The sequence below is a fragment of the Elaeis guineensis genome, chromosome 4, assembly GCF_000442705.2.
Source record: "Elaeis guineensis isolate ETL-2024a chromosome 4, EG11, whole genome shotgun sequence".
NCBI classification, from domain to species: Eukaryota; Viridiplantae; Streptophyta; class Magnoliopsida; order Arecales; family Arecaceae; genus Elaeis; species Elaeis guineensis.
The window spans coordinates 3,237,796-3,254,676 of record NC_025996.2 but is presented as its reverse complement, the minus strand read 5'-3'; the positions used below and the strand labels follow the sequence as shown (position 1 = coordinate 3,254,676).

General features: G+C 37.4%; 1 protein-coding gene and 1 long non-coding RNA gene across 7 annotated transcripts; one reads left to right on the top strand and one right to left on the bottom strand.

Moving 5' to 3' along the window:
* Positions 1 to 593: 593 nt before the first annotated feature.
* LOC105037615 (uncharacterized) lies at positions 594 to 2,919 on the bottom strand. Its single transcript, XR_012140441.1, has 3 exons — positions 1,682 to 2,919; positions 851 to 1,526; positions 594 to 714 (listed from the first exon to the last, which is right to left on the bottom strand). It is a non-coding gene; the product is annotated as an uncharacterized lncRNA (long non-coding RNA).
* A 2,528-nt stretch (positions 2,920 to 5,447) lies between these two features.
* LOC105044235 (uncharacterized) lies at positions 5,448 to 15,948 on the top strand. 6 transcript variants are annotated; one of them, XR_012140562.1, is made up of 8 exons: positions 5,448 to 5,865; positions 5,967 to 6,078; positions 8,819 to 11,187; positions 11,276 to 11,351; positions 12,024 to 12,067; positions 14,187 to 14,278; positions 14,401 to 14,463; positions 15,538 to 15,948. XR_012140562.1 is itself a non-coding variant. In XM_073255314.1 (8 exons), exons 4-7 carry the CDS (start codon positions 11,263 to 11,265, stop codon positions 14,458 to 14,460), a joined length of 285 nt encoding a protein of 94 aa, XP_073111415.1. In that variant the 5' UTR covers positions 5,452 to 5,865; positions 5,967 to 6,078; positions 8,819 to 11,124; positions 11,224 to 11,262; the 3' UTR covers positions 14,461 to 14,463; positions 15,538 to 15,948. The 6 variants fall into 6 exon arrangements, 3 of the variants coding, with proteins under 3 accessions (XP_073111415.1, XP_073111414.1, XP_019705422.1); XM_073255314.1 differs by having other exon boundaries at positions 5,452 to 5,865; positions 8,819 to 11,124; positions 11,224 to 11,351; XR_012140561.1 differs by having other exon boundaries at positions 10,823 to 11,351.
* The last annotated feature ends 933 nt before the right edge of the window (positions 15,949 to 16,881 follow it).

Sequence of the window (16,881 nt, the reverse complement as noted above, 5' to 3'; positions counted from 1 at the left end):
CAATAACGTAGATCCCACACCAACCTATAATGGAAATAGCGATCCAAGCGAGTGAAGAAAACGGAAATATTTCAAAGAGGGCAAATGCGAATGCAAATGCTGTGCAAAAGACAGAAATCCACATAACCCACTTCAAGAACTTCGTCAGTAGCCTCTTCTTTCTTGGGACCACACAGATCAATAGCATAATGATACTTAGCGATGCAAATAATCCCAATATGTCAGATAACAAGAAGGGAGACAGTTGATAACCTAGAACTGCCTGTCCGGGAGCGAGGTTATCTACGTTTGGCCCGCCATCCTGCACGAATCCCCCAGGAGGGTTCATTCCTGCCTGAAATGTAACAGTTGCTATTAGTGTTGCCACCACCATCAATGTGCCTGAAGTGTTTTCATTTTCTTGATTTGCTCGCAGATCCCGACGTGATGTCCTAGTCTTGGGTTTTAGATGGAAGAAATGTCGAAGCCGGCCTTTCCAATTTGATCTCACTGGTGATGTCCTAACAGGATTAATGACTTGCTGAGTAGGATGACTCTGTGCTTCTTGTTGAGATGCCTCTTCTGCTTTCTTCCCACCCGCAGCTCGAATCATCTCCCCAGAACGAGGTCTCCGTGCTCATTTGGCGACTCCAACAACACGTCAAGTGGAGTGAATCCCTTCAGGTTGAAAGTGTTCACTTGGATCGCTGGCTTGCTTAGTAAAAACTTCAGAATCTGTTGATTATCCAATCAGAAAAATTTCTCGTGATAAAGAATATCTTTGTTGGTGCTTTTTTAATAAATGCAGGGTGGCCTTTTTCTTGGCCTCCCATTTTCGTAAGAGTGGCAAACACACGTTTTGGTATCGTACCTGGAATTGTTTCCTAACAACGCTGAGGTGCAGAATGGTATTTCCTTTCCCATCCTTGGAGTTAAGTAGCTCCTCATCGCTGCCCAGCTTTTCCACCAGGAACTCGACCATCTCAAAATGGTTTGATCTCACAGCCAAATGAGCAATGGTCTCTCCTTGGCAGGTCACTGCTCTTGCAGTCTCTGGGCAGACATCAATTAATTCCTTCACAACACAAATCTTTCCTTTGATCACCGCAGTGTGGATTGCAATGAACCCATCTTTGTCCCGGATTAGGCAGAGATCTGAGCCCACCTTCAACAGTTCTTTCACCACTGAGAGGTTGCCGTTGGCTGAAGCCAAGTGCAAGGGGAGAAGCCTTGCTCATTTAGGTCCTTTGCAAGTTCTGGCCTTCGGCTGAGGATTTCACCGGCAAAGTCGGCATGGCCGAGTAGGGCGGCGATGTGGAGGGGATTGTTAGATGGATAAGGGCTACTATTCAATCTATCCAGGAGAAGGCTATCCTCCTGGAGAAGCTGGTGGAATCCACCCAAGTCTCCAGCTCGAGATGCTGCTTCTAGCCTAGCTTCCATCCTTCCTAAAGCTGCAATTGTTACTCAGAAACCTGTTATTGTCACGCCCCGAACCCAACACCCGGATCGGATACGTGATGGCCGCACACTCCTTAGAGCAAGCCCTAAAGAATATGCAAGGCCAAATTAAATCATTACAACCTTATCAACCATAATAATTTATTTCAACAATAATTCATAAAACCTTGCATAATTACAATTTAAATTTTTTTAATTTTCTGATCAGATACTATGACACTCTATTTATCCTTCTGCTCACCCGTAAATCCAGATCATAGCCAATCATAAGTATCCTGTAACTCTGAGAAGAAAAAGAAAGATAAAGGGGTGTGAGCTTTACAGTCCAGTAAGAATTTCCATATCACACTGATATAGTAATATAATCTGAAAATAAGAATAAGCAATAAAATATAAAATCTTATGTTCAATATCCAGAATAATGCAAACATTCATAAATTTTCTGTCTTGTCAAAATAGATACATCATCATATATTAACAGGTGAAACACTTTTGTTCAACAATTGTTTCATGTCTTATCTTTCATTTCTCCTTTCATAATCACATGATTTTTAACATTTTCTTTCTGGCTCTGGACTATCCAAATCTATACCTCAGTCATCATCTGGATCGAATCCACTTAAAAAGTCTTTCAAGACTGTCCCAGGATGAGCTCCTGGCCGGCTGTCCCACGTACGGAAGCCCGTGAGAGGCTGTCCCAGGCATAAGCTCCTGGCGAGCTATCCCAGGCATGAGCTCCTGGCCGGCTGATCCACCTGTAAGCCAGTGGGGGCTGTCCCAGGCATAAGCTCCTGGCGGGCTGTTCCATATGACAAGGCTAGTCCATACCATATATCTCTTTCTTTTCATTTAATCATTATGTATTGATTTCATCAAATCAATTCTGTCTTGCATTATAATCAATTCAGATATGTCATATCCATATAATCATGCCATCAATCTCTGATACATATATATTGACATAACATACTCATGCTCAAAATCAAATAACAGTATCTCAGGTATAATAAATTCATCGATCTCAAATCCAACGATGCAAAACCAACGATGCAAGACCAACAGTAAAATAGCATATATATAATAGTGATCATGTACAAGGATTCTTACCTTTACCGGTGACTGATCCAAGCACAGAAATCAATGTTCTTCTTTGATTTATGAATTTCACAAACAAGATGTTCCACTCGACATCTTATGCAGACAATCATCTCTTCATGACCATGATCAATATAAAAAATATATATGAAGAAAATTACTGATAATCGATCCTAATAACACAGATCGAGGATCTCTCTTAGGATTAACCAAAATTAGGATTTACCTAAGTATCTGGATCCTCCACTGATCCATAAGACTTCTAGAGAGAGAAAATCCATGAAGAGAGAGAAAATTCTAGAGAGAGAAAGTAGAGAGAGAAAGTGGAGAGAGAAACCTTCGCATCCTTCGATGAGGCACTCATGATCGAGATCATCAGAGGTCCTATCAGGGTGACTCAATATGAATCAAGTGTTACAAATTTCGAATAGGATCGGACTGGGATCAGATCTACCGCACGAATTTGGAGCAATCTTAAATCATCATATTTTTATTTCAAATTTATCCTAGGGTCTGTGATGAAATCAGCGAGAGAGAAAGACTCTAGAGAGACAAAATTCATAAAGAGAGAGAAAAGTCTAGAGAGAGAAAATGTAGAGAGAGAAGGTAGAGAGAGGAGAGAGAAAAGAGAGAGAAAGGAGAGAAAAAGGAGAGAGAGAAAAATTCTCTCTCTTCTTCTTCTTTTTATTTTATTTTATTTTTATTTTTCTCTTTCTCTTTTTCTTTTCTTTTCTTTTCTTTTTCTTTTCTTTTTTTTTTCCTTTTTCTTTTTTTTTCCTTTTTTTTTTCTTTTTCTTTTCTTCTTCTTCTTCCTTCTTCTTTTCTTTTCTTCCCGCGGCCTCCCTTGGCTGAAACAGGGGAAGACCGGAAAGGGTTCAGAGGCTTGACTCCGGCGAAGGCGGCGGCTTCGTCGGATGTCTAGCAGCAGGTGGAGGCGGCGGTGGGCAATGGACGGCCGGCGACAAGGTTCGGCCGGCAAAATCAAAGGAAGATTCAGAAAACAGGGGATTCTTTTGCGACTGATTTTCGGCAAAGTCGATGGCCGGCGGCGAGGCTTTGGGCCAGGGGAGAAAGGGAAGAGGGAGAGGAAGAAGGGGAGGGGCTTACCTCGAGCTCCGACAGTCGAGAAGAACTCCGGCAATCCTTTCTTCCTGTTCAAAGAACTCGCAGAAAAATCTTGGAAAAATCCCTCTAAACTCTTAATAATCTCTCAAAATCCCATGATAAAGACCTAAAGGGAGGGGAAGGGGGTTTTATAGAGGAGTTTTCTTAACCCGTACCGGACTCTATCACTTCGATTTCGTCGGAAACGGAGAGGAAGAAGACTCCGGTTAGGAGTCTTCCTCCTCCTCTGTTTTTTTTTTTAAAATCTGGATTATTACAGTTATATTATCATGTCTATTTATAACCATGAAAACCTTAAACTAAATTTTTAGAAAAGAAATGACTGACCGACGATGGGACTGCCAATGTTGTGAATCTTCCTTTCAATTTCCTTGAGAATAACTATTGTTTGGTCCAAGTCCACCATTGAACTGGTGGATCAGTCTAACCGTAAAACAACAACGTGGAGCACGCATAAAGAGGGACAAAGATTTTTTTTAAAAAAAAGGGCGCAATGCGTTTGTGCATCTTGCTTGGTTGTTGGACACCAACCGGACTTTGTCCAACTAAAACCTAGTGTTTCCTTGCTAGGTGCTTCTTTTGCAAGTATCTCACTCCCATGATGGTGGCAGCCACGGAGAAAATTGGCACTTTGTGAGAAAGTTCTTGTCTTGCCTTTGTCCGCCTGCCTTGTTTGATACTCAAAACTGTTCGCGTTTAGTCCACCAGGCTGGCCATTTGAAAACTTTGAAAACATGTGGACTTTCGACCCATGGCCTTTCATCTAGAATAGCAAATGTCGTGGAGTCATGGCATGTACATTGACATTTGTTTCATAGACAAATTTGCAAAAGTCATGATATAAAACTTATGGAACATGCAAGACCTGGGGAACATGGTTAAGGACCAAGACTATCTAGAAGAGACTACTGAATCAATACAGAATGATAATAGTCGATAACTTGTTCTTGAAGTAAGAGTGTAGGTCAGCGTTTCCTAACTAAATTGATGATTTTTTTTTTTTTTTTTTTTTAGATCTCCCTTCTTGCATACTTACAATTTACATCAACCGTGATACAATGCTATTTTATGTTCTTTTACATTTTTTTGTATCAATTGTTTTTGAGCTGATTAATTTCTTTGGGCCTTTTTTCTTATTTATTTATTTATTTGTATAAATCCTATTTTCAAGTTCTGAATAATTTTGTTCAATTATTAAATCATCTTTTTAGTTGAATATGTACATTTTATTTCCAAATATTTTAATTTTTTCAATCATGTATAGTGATTATTTCTTTCATTTTGAATCTTCTTTCCATGCATTTCTAGAATATTCTTTTGTTATTGTCATCTTACATTCAATTTTTTATGTATATTTGCTGTGGCGGTCTTTTAAATTTTGTTATTAATTGTTTGTAAGTGGCTTTACCTTATTTGACTTATATTTATATCTTTTTGCTTGACCCTCCTTTCCAATAAATTTGTTTTCTGAAATATTAAGTAACCTTCTTCATTTCTCATAAAGTATCCTTATCTTAGTTTTAAGCTTTATTCCCTATGCAACTTCTTTAAGTTTTATTTTTTTGTTTGATGAAGGTTTAAAATTACATTGATAATTTTATTTCAATATTCAAGTTTTCAATCTTCCTTGATGTGTATGCTTTTTTTTTTTCTTCATGTTCTTTTATGTTTTGTAGTTTTTTTGTTCATTATGTATTTGGCTAATTCCTCTTTTATATGAGTGGCTCTCTTTCTTTTTTTTTTCTTGCTTCATTTTTTAAGTTTTGTATTGTGTACTGGAATTTTCAAGTTCTGTTTCCAAATAATTTAGCTTCTTCAATCTGATAAAGTGGTTCCTTTCTTATTTTTAGCTTCTTTTCTTCTGAATTCTTATACACTCTTGGCTTTTCTTTTATATACTAATGATTTCAAGTTATATCAATGCTTTTTAAATATTCCTTATATTTGAGTGTTGCTGTTATGCCCTTTTACTATTTATTTATTTTTGAATAGATTTATTTTTTCGATTTGAAAAGCTGTGTGTGTGTGTAATTCCCTTCGAAGCCCTGCCAACTCCCAACTCCCCACACCTCATGAAGCCTATGACTGCCTTTTGCTTTCCTTCTGCTGTTAGTTTCCATTTGCCTCCAATCTTGTTAACAGTGTGTCCACAAGGTGGAGGTCAAGCTAAGACTTCCTCAACTGTTCCCGCTGCCTCAAGGAAAGGTTTTGTTCTAAATCCTTTTGTGCTCCCCTTTCTTCTTGTAGTTGCGCTCTTTTGGTAAGTTTGGGGACTGATCTCCTCTATTCTTGTGAAAACTTCGAAGATTCTCAAAGCCACCAGCTTGGGCATGCCATTCTCTATTCTTACCAGAAAAGCAGCAGCAGCAACAATGAAAATAATAGAAGAGGATCGCAAACTCCTCCAAGAAGTCAAAGGTTTCCATCCATTAATCTCATATCTTCTCTATTTTTTTATTGGACTGATCATAATTTGTTTCGGTTCAAATCCTAAAGACACTCTGATAACATGGCAATATCTTGGATCATGTTATGAAATATCTTATTTTTGTTACAATCAGACAACCATCATATTTATCTCTCTCCAGTTCTAGATTGTGAGATTTGTGGCTGTGCCAGGTCTGCCTTTGAATCCAAGCACATCTTTTTTATGACTTGTTTTGGATGAAACCTGACCTGATAATAACATTATGTTCCTGGATCGTGGTACATAGGTAACAGTTGTTCTTTAATCAGAAAACCCTTTTAATATCTGTTCTATTTTTCTGCTAGACCTGAGATATCTGAGATGTGTTTTTAGCTAATCACTAGGAAACTCGAGTGATATCATCGAGATGAGAAATCCAGTTTGGTTTTCTGTTGGTCATACACCTTTTTTTTATTCCTGGCTATATTAAGAGTTTTGAGCAAATGTTCCTTCTTATGCTTAGAAATTACAGAGAGCAATTACCATTTATACACTGTAAATTTGATCATTGACATCCATCTGCTATAGCTCAAGCATGGGTCAAATGCAAGTGCAGTAATATGTGCAACAGACTCTTGACCATACATATATATATATGTACACAAGATTGGAATGGGCGCATAGCTTTTAATATAAGTTCTCTTTCTGTTTCGGTTTATCTGAGATTTTTTCTTTTTTTTAGGACCACTAATATTAAAATTTTTCTGTAGTTTAGCTGTTGTTTGGTTAATTCTATGGTGTTATAGGCCTCAAAAAAAAAATATTGCTGTTGCTACATTTTTACATAGGAGTAGATTGCCTTTGATGGTGTATGACTAAGACATTTGCAAGTCATTTGATCCTCTTTGGCGTCTGACATTTGAAGTTTATCAACCAGGATTTAATTCACAAGCTTCATTTTATATAATTTTTATCAATTTTACACTTTTATTTCCGGCAAATACATGTTTATCCTTGATGCTCCTTATCTAGTAGAAAGATTAAGCGGCTCTTCCAAGAACAGCTTTCATGGGTTCTGGAGATTCATTAGATTCTATTTGATATGTTTAGGTTTACAAGCTGTGTAGATTTCTGTCTGTGCACCTCTTACAGTATATATATAATATTAGAACACATAAGTGAACAATCATTATTTTTTGAGACTCCTACAAATGTTTTCTAGCAGCTCGTCTAATGGTGACCCAAGAAATTTCTGTATGTTTTGAATGCTTAAATCATACTCTGAACATGCAAGAACTTGTACTTTGAGTATATGGTCAAACTAACCATTAAGAGGTTCCTGAATGATACAAGAAAATAATAATTCATAGTTTGCAGCTTGCCAATTCTTAGCTTGATTGTTAAAGTTCTTTTCTGTTTTCCTTTCATGTATACCTAAATCAGCTGGTTTAATTGATATTAATATTGTTGGATTTGTGCCGATGCATATTTTGTTCCCACTGGGTATTGCATAACATTTAAACTGCAAGTAAAATATCACTAGCAATTCCTAGGTTTGCTAATTTTTCTGTCCAAACCATAGTTACCAGATTCGCGGGACATTCCGAGTTGTGATACGGGGTCGGTTACGGGGTACGACACTTAGGAGTTTATGGGGTACGATGGGGGTAGGCTTCTTTGTTACGCTAGTTGGATTCGCGGTACGCTATGAAGATGTATTGGGTTCGCTTACACAAATATTACATAGAGCAATTATCTTTTCTATTTACTAAAATCAATTTGTTGCAATGTTTAGTCTAAACTCTGAAGTCCAAACTCCAAAGTCAAAAGCTAAGATAATTTTTTAATGTTGTATATCAAGCATAAGACATAAAAGCATATTAGAAAATTGTTATATCTTAAAGATTGCATACATCAATTATCAATAATAGAAACTAAAAACAAAAGAAAAACAGAAATAGTTCTTTAGCTTGCTCCAATAAAAAACTAAAAACAAAACAAAGATCTCAGGTTGCCTTTCCCTTCCCAATTTTCTTTTTTGCATGTTTAGATGCTTCTTTGCTAGGAGCAGCAAGTGAAGCATTAGAAGATGTTTCTTGAACTTCATCCACATGTTGAGTATCCTCATATTCATCTTCCAAACCTCTCCATCTCATATCCTCTAGTCTTATTGCAGAATCCTTCAAGCATGTATTGTCTGGATTAATGTCCCATTTTTTGTAAGGACCATCTTTGTAGCTTTCACAAAAACGTGCTTGAAGGCGGATATTAGAATGAGTAAAGTCTAACTTATCAGCTCTTGTGCAATTTAATCTATTTCTTTTGACATTGTGAATATAGGAATAGGTGCTCCAATTTCTCTCAGCTGAAGAACTACTAATTGGTTGAGATCATGGAATGCCGTACCGCCCCATACCGCCCTATACCGCCCGTATCGTATCGTATCGGTCTCGTATCGGTATGCCATACCGAAGTGTACCGACATTACTGTACTGTACCGAACCGCGTACCGACATTAAACAGAATTTCACCAGTACGGGTCCGGTACCGGTACGGCGAACCTTGGTTGAGATAGTACCTTTTTTGCTACCTCAGCCAATTCTGGAGTTTCTGAACCGTATGATGACCACCAATCAATGGAATCCATTGTCACCGCATCTGCTTGAGCTGGTAGCATTGCATGCATACCTTTTCTCATATGAAAAATTGCAAATTGCTCTCGTAACAAGTTTTGCTCTTCTGGACTTTCAGTGATTCTTTCAAAAGCTTCCGTGACACCCATAACAACTTATCAAGATTTGGAGAGCTTTTCTAGGAATCCCTCCAGGAGCTGGTGTTTAAAGGTAGAGAGGATCATAAAATCGAGGATTGAGAGCAGAAGCAAGGCAATGCATTGGAATGTTCATCTTTTCCCATCTTGCTAACATAATTGTTTCCATATGAGGGTAGGAAGCTGCATATTTATTTTTCATCATTATATCTTTTATTTCTCCAATCATGTTGTCCATCCTTTCATAAATCTCCCCCATTTTTGGACCTTCGCCATCGCTGAATTTGATTAGGAAATAGATTGGCTTGGTAATTGCAAAAACACTTTTAACATCTTCCCAAAACTCTTCACTGATTATTGTTTCAGCAACTAAAGGTCCTATCTTCCTTGTATTTTCATCTCCATGTTTCACCCATTCTTTCCATGCCTTAAGAATAATGGTGGTTTGTAGAGCCTCTTTGCAATCAAGCAGCCACTTCAATAAGATATAGTGTGAAGCAAATCTGGTCTTTGTAACTTTTAGCAATTTTAGCCTTGACTGAGTTTTGAAAATTGCTAAAGCTTGTGAATGATTAATGAAATATTTGACAATGGTTTTTCCCTTTTTATATGTGCTTGATAACCAATCAAATGTACTGGCAAAATCTTTAAAAACTAAATTCAGAGTGTGAACTACACAGGAGGACTAGAAAATATGTTTATGTACCTTCTCTATCTCCTTCCCAGCTGCTTTGCAATTTGATACATTATCGGTCACCACTTGGAGAACATTTGATGGCCCTACTTCTTCAATTGCTTTCAACAAATACTTTGCTATAACAGAACCAGTTTTTTCTTTTCCTGAACATTGCTCCATGACTGTTTGCTGCAATGACATTGATAAGTGGTCGGTGCTTGACATTAGACCATCTATCCGAAATAATAGACACCCCTTGAGTGTACCAGGTATCTTTTATTGGACTCAGGTCTTTTGCAACACTTCTTTTGCACTCATCTAGTAGTGTTGTCCTTGCCTTTTCAAATGAGGGAGCTTTATAACCTTTAGGGGCTTTGTTAATTGCTGAAACCATCTCATTGAATTGAGAATTATGCAGCACATTGAAGGGAATGCCATTAGCACACAACCCTCTCATTACCTTCATATCAACTGCATTCCACTCTATTATTCCAAGGGAATCTTCAATACCTTTAGCAGGAAGTTCTTTACTTTTTTTGCTGATTGTAGAACTTTTTAAAGGTGATGACAGACCTGCCTTCTCTGCTTCTTCAACCTTCCTTCTCACTCTTTCATATTCAGCCCGGTTGCTAAGAAGTGCTGGGCAACGTTGAATTTGTGCCTTCATCCCAGGTGGACCAAAAAAGCGATAATGTATTCTAGTATAGGAACTTGTGAATCTCTTTTTGCAATGTTTACATGACCATTGCTTTGAACCCCAGAATTCTTTCTGGGCATTGCACCGTGAATAACAACTTCATCTAGCAATGGCTTTAATTTTAAATCTATTGCTTTTGTGGGTGCAAATAATGGTATTGATTTTTGAGTTGGTTGAGTTTGGTCAATTTCTTGATAATCATCACTTGAATCTTCTTGCTCTCCATCTGTTTCTTCTTCAGATAAAAGCTCATTTAATTTTCTTTTCTGGTACACCATTTTTCAACAAGAGAAAGATGATTTTTAGTTTGATGGAAAGGACAAAGGAGTTTTGGTTGGGCGTAATTTGGACTACCTGGAGAAGAGGAGGGAGACAGGCCTATGGAGGGGCGGCTGGAAGAATATAATAATATATATGACTCTCCTTTTTATTCCACTAGTATTGATCAACGTGAATCCTTTACTATAATTTATTCTGACTAATACCAGCAAGCAAAGTCTTTCAATTCCAATGACTTTTAAATGCAAGCAAAGCTTTCAATTCCAATGACTTTTAAATGCTTAATTTGCTTTGCTATAATCCCCTATCTTATCATATTTTTCTTTCCAATAGGAAGGAGGGAGATAGGCCTATGGAGGGGTGGCTGGAAGAATATAATAATATATATGACTCTCCTTTCTATTTCACTGATATTGAAAGTCCATGTGATTCTTTTTCTATGATTTATTCTAACTAATACCAACCAAGCAAAGTCTTTCAATTCCAATGACTTTTAAATGCTTTATTTGCTTTGCTGTAATCCCCTATCTTATTAGATTTTTTCAAGTTCCAATGACTTTTAAATGCATATTGGGATTCACCTCCGGTATATGCCCAGAGAAATCAGTCTACAGAGGGTGAAGACTTCATCTCCGGTAATCCAAACCTCTCAGTGCATATCAACTTTATACGAAATTTTCTATTTATCTCGAATTCAGGTTCTCTCCTCTCTATGGTTATTTTTCTGGTAAAAGTTTGTATAGTGTTTGGGTCGCCAATTTCAGCGAATTGGGATGCGTATCGCAGCGTTTTGGTACGTAAACGTGCTGCGAATTGGGACGCGAGATCCAGTACGCGATTCCAGGGGAGTAGGACGAATCTGGTAACTATGGTCCAAACATGTTTTGTGCCCATGTTTATTGTATCAATTACATACTGTATGTTTGAATGTGGAAATTCCATCAGGAGTTGCTGTTAGACTTTTTTTATTTCCAACCATCTGGAATTTTGCTAAGAGCTGGCTGTCGGTTGTGCATCAGTTGTTTTGCTCCTGTTCTTCTTTTCTTTATTCTGATTCTTTATTAAATCTTCATGGTAATGACTTGAAGTAGAGTATCACCATTATATTTACGCGTGCAGACTGGTCAAAGCTGGTTCTGTAAAGTCACCTTAGCACTTGGCCATGATGATATTGATTTTGGTGTGCTTCAAGGAGTGGATACAGGGAATGACATCTGTGGTTTTGATAGTTAGTTCACTAGCATAATTATCACTCAATCTATGTACTGTTTGACCATGAAAGGTTGCTGCAAAATCTGAGAATATAATTGCAGGAATTTCATATTTAATTTATGTTGGGAAACTTGATAAAACCTTGCACAGTGTAGCCTTGTTCTTCCATAGCTGGTGTAATTTACGCTCTATTGTCATTTTTCTTTTCTAGGTTGTTCTTCTCCTGCCTGATTTGCCCTGCAAGAAATGTGGCACCAACTTTTACATGCTTCTTGTCTTGCTGACTCTTGTTAATAAAGTATGTTCAATTCTATGTTTTTAGGGGAAGCGTTTGGATGATGATGATGTCAACCATACTCTTGATCGGTAAGTTAAACATTTTTAGCATTTTGTCTTGCAATTTCCAGTGAATTATCGTTTCCTTTACTCACTCACATTTCACTATTAGAACAGTTATAATTTGATAATTAGGTTGAGCAATTTCAGGCTCCTTGATTAACTTTGATATGATAATGTGAACCAATACTTGGGGTTTTTGACAGAAAACTTAAAGAAATGTAAAGGCTGTATTCTCTTGTTGCTTTCAGATGGAACTAAAATATTTTCTTACCAAACATAATTTCTACCATCTAAGAAGTGCCATCTTCTATCTAGATTATGTTCAATAATTTTTTTTTTGGGTGCTTTTCCTTCTCGAATGTTGTGCTTAATATAGCAGTGCAGCTTGCACATCAAGCTGCTTGGTCTGTTGCAAGTGGGGAAATGAATTATGCAGCCAGAACAAATGCTTGGATATTTGGGTCCTTGGAGCATAGGTAACTTTGTCCAGTTAGCACTAAAGAGCATGGTGTATTCATTTGCAAACAATGCAATAAAACATATTTTGTGATTCTGCCTATATGTGATTATTTTAATGCAAAGCATATCATACTACAAAAAAAAAAAAAGAAAAGAAAAAAAAGAAAAAAAAAAGAACACAGCACCAGTGAAGGTTTCCTTGCTTAAATTCATATGCAACACAAGATATTGTTACTATTATTATTTTTTTTTCCAAATATTCGCTTGATAATCCTAATCCTTGATGTAATTCTGATGTCTGTGCAAGGAGCTGAAGAAGTCATCTTGTGAAAGCCTCCCAAACTATGTTTTCTTCAAACGTTTTTGATAAAATTAGATGGAGGAAACTGTAATAGCCATATTTTTGATTTTTGGTGCTGGCCTCTAAAATGCCTTTGATATGACAGTCTTTACAAATGATACTTTACAGTCTGGAAGCATTGTCTGAAAACTTCACTGGTGTTTTGCTTTATTCTGGTACAGTTTCTACCTTTTCAAGGAGATAACCTGGGGCCTGATATTCATGTTGTATATCCTGGTTTTGATTCTTTTGCCAATTTTATCCTGGTTTGAAAGTCCTTTTTCCAGGAATGACAGAGGAGAGGACTGCTCTTGAGAACTTGGACTTGATACTTCTTTGCATTGATGAAATTATTGATGGAGGGAATGGATGTTATGCTTTGAGACTTTGTTACTTTGTGTAGGTTTACATCTGTGACTGGCTTCCAAGGAAAGTGAACGAAATATTGGGCATAATAGAAGTTAAGGATTGGCACAAGTTGTTTCATGGAAAGAGCAGGGTGCTTACCGTCCTTACAACTAACTCTTTGTGGGGGGGGGGGGGGGGGTTGGTTACCATGTAGAGATTAGTTGGCTTTCTGAATTAGTGCTTTAAATAGATTACTTGTTTGAGTTAGTGGATATTAGCATGGGTATTATATGAAGGAAATTGTTGATCAGTGCCATATCATTCAATTTAACTCGGCTGATTTTGCAATGTGAAGATTAGGATGAAAACTCTGTTATTTGTAAATGAATTTCTTGGCTGTTTATATATCTAAGATGGTGATGTGTTCATACTTGGTAGCTACAAATTTCTACCGGGGCATGGTACCTGCTTTGTATTCTCTTTGGAAACTCATTCACCTGCTTTCTGAGTGAATCCTTATTCTATATTATTTTAGAAATCCACAATCCTCACAGCTGCAACAGAATTCACTCCTGCTTTAGGTAAATGAGGGTTCATCTTTTGCAGTTTAACTAGCTGCTTCTTTTCCTCCAGGAGCTTTCCACACCTTTTTTCAAGAGGGAAAAAAAAGGATAAACTGCTATTTTGGCTTTTCCCATAGAAATGCTCGGTCATCTATTTAACTTGCCTGAAATAGTTCTCACAAATCATCCTGTTCTTGAAAGTAGACTAACCATGGCCAATAGGTCGCATCGAGACCCATTTTATTTGCTCATGTAGATGGTGTCGTGTATTCGTGTTCAAGGAGCTATATATTTGAAGAGATAATAAACACATGATTGTAAGCTAATGTGATAATTAAATCTTGATTTTATAGCTTACCTCATTATTCTTGTCACATCAATCTTGAAATCATTAAGCATATGAATAGTTTGACATTTTTTTTCTGCACCATTTCAGGATTATCTTGGAAGCAAATGCAAACACCATTGCTGGAGAGGTTGCAACTGGCAACTAATGCCGTTGATGGTGTTGTTCCAATTTCTGAGCAGGTAATTTGTTTTTTAAGTCAGAGAACTTATCCATCATTTCTTGTAATCTGAATCTTACTCTAGTTAATATTTTTCTCACTTACATAAGATGCTTTCTATTTTGTCTCTACTTCCTCTGCCAGGCAATGTCTCAAGCCCTTGCTACACCAAGAGAGCATGTACCAAGATCTCTTCTGAAATGATGGGTCAGCATTTTCCTGTTCTTTATTTACTTGGATTGGATTAGTTGTATGATTGTAGTCCATGCACCGGCACACACCTTTTTTTTTTGTGGGAGGCTTGAGGGTCGGTTCCTCCTGCTTTGTTTGCATAAAGTTCCTAGAAGTAAAACTCTGTATGGTCAAGTACTCAAATTTGTGCCATAAACAATGGTGATATTTCTCTATCTATAAATTTCTTGTTGCAACAGTTTAAACAACTACTGCCCTTGATAAAATAATTAGAGTACGATTCTGGCAAATGGTGAAATTTGATGCTTGGTGGGTTGAGGCTCAATATATCTCGAGACCAAATATTAACATCAAAATTAACAGAACTAAATTGAAGAGATGCATAAGGTCTAACATGAATAGTAGCATATCTATGAGTATGCCATTCTTAGGTTGTAAGCTGACTGTGCAAGGGTTTGCAAAGGGTATTCCAGTGTTGATTAAGCTGGATCATGAGTCAGAGGAAAGTTCTAAGGATGTGTGTCTAGTGATGCCTCCTGTGGGTAAATCATCCATTGTCTTAGACCTACTGTTTTTGCTTCCTTGCTTTCTGGATAAGCTATATATACTCTTTAGAGAAGTAATGAAGGGGTTAGAAACTTGTCACCTGGACATGCTGTACCAATGACCTGGTCTCTATCGTATAGATTGTAACGGCTTAATAGCAACGTGAGAATTAAAGTAGGCTATGCTGAAGAGATTGGACTTCTTTCCTCTTGTAGAGGTAGGTAGGTGTCCGTGGACGGACATGATAACCAACTGCCACATTATTTTAAGAGGATTCAATAGGCAAAATTTCTACATTCTTCGAGAATCCAATCGGGTCCAAAATCAACTTGCAAGTTTTGAAATGGATCTTTAAAATTTGGCTGAGGAAATGCACCATTTAGAAAATTTTGATTTATGAGTAATTGCTCATTGATTTATACTGTGCGTGTACCTGTTTAGGACCTCCTCCTCTGTTCTCCTGGTTTTATGCCCTCTGAAAAGAGGAGAAAAAACAAAATAATCATAGTTTTGTTGCTGATACGTCTTTGTGAAATTCCTTAGGAATACAGGAAGAAGAACAGCTATCACCATCATTGCCATTGTTGTTCTGAAGACCAGTGACCTGCATAACCATAGCCAGAACTTCATCATCATCCTCTTCTTTTGAGGAACATGCAAATGTGCTGCAAGTTTTAAAGAGTAGAAAACTGGTTTTCATAGTTTTGGAAGCAGTCCGTTGAAGACTAAAATTGACAGGATAAAATGGCGTATACGGGAAATTTTAGATTACCTATATGGAATTGCAAGGTGATTCATATTGTTGGTGTGCTGGACTTGTTTACTACTTCCTGCGGTGTTTCCCAGACTTGATTTTACGCTCTCCAAAAGAAAAAGGAGACAAATGGATTACATGTTGATACAGCTGTGTTTTCTCAAAATTATGAGTAGTCCCGGAAGGGCCAAATTTTGCCATATTTATAAGGACCACAACTATAAGAACTGTGGTCACTATATAGCAGTCAGAACTCTTTTACTTTTAGCGGCTCTGGCGGTTAGCCACTTGACGTTATTTTCCCCATTCTTCAATTTTAGCAAGTCAATTTTACAAAGATGACCTTTTAAAGTCAATGCCCATACTTGCAGCTACAAAGGAAATTAGGAAAAGATTTTGGTCACCAACCCTGGTGACAAAACTCCAATATATTTTTGAGCTTGCTTCCCGTTTCACACAGAGAATTGTGCAATGTAGGAGAAGCATTAGATATGAAACATGCCCTTTTAATCACCCTTCATGGGAGGCTTTCAGTCCCTGGGTTAGCAATATAAACTTCTTGCCATCTTTTAAAAATCTAATCTGACGTCGGGGGGCATGTTATTGGCTGATGTATCAGATACCTTCTCAGGCACTCGAGGAGGCTTAAGAAATAATCCCACACAAATGAGCAGTAGGATGATGCCTAAGAATGCAAATAATCCCGCCATGTCTTTTTTTATTAAAGATCAATTGTTCTTTAATTTTTTGGTTAGAAGCTGAAACCTTTATTAAGTGAAAGCAGTGAAATTACAAAAGGAAAAAGGGCGTGGAGTGAAGACCAAAAAAGGCCCAACAGTATACGAGAATTGAAAGAAACAAAAGTACACAAGTATACTGTGTAGACAACTGAATCACCCATTTGTACCCAGAAGAAAGATGACCAGTACTGTGTAGACAACTGGAAAACGGCAGAAGGCAGACCCATACGCAAAGAAGATAAACAATGAAGGAACCCCGTGAGTTGCCGTTGAATAGAAAAAAAGAAAGCAGCACCCTTGAAGAGTAATGAAAGAACAAATGCAAAAAGACGAGTATTAACACACATTGAAGGTCTCCTGACCGATGAATAAGTAGCAGAGGATGAAGTCGAA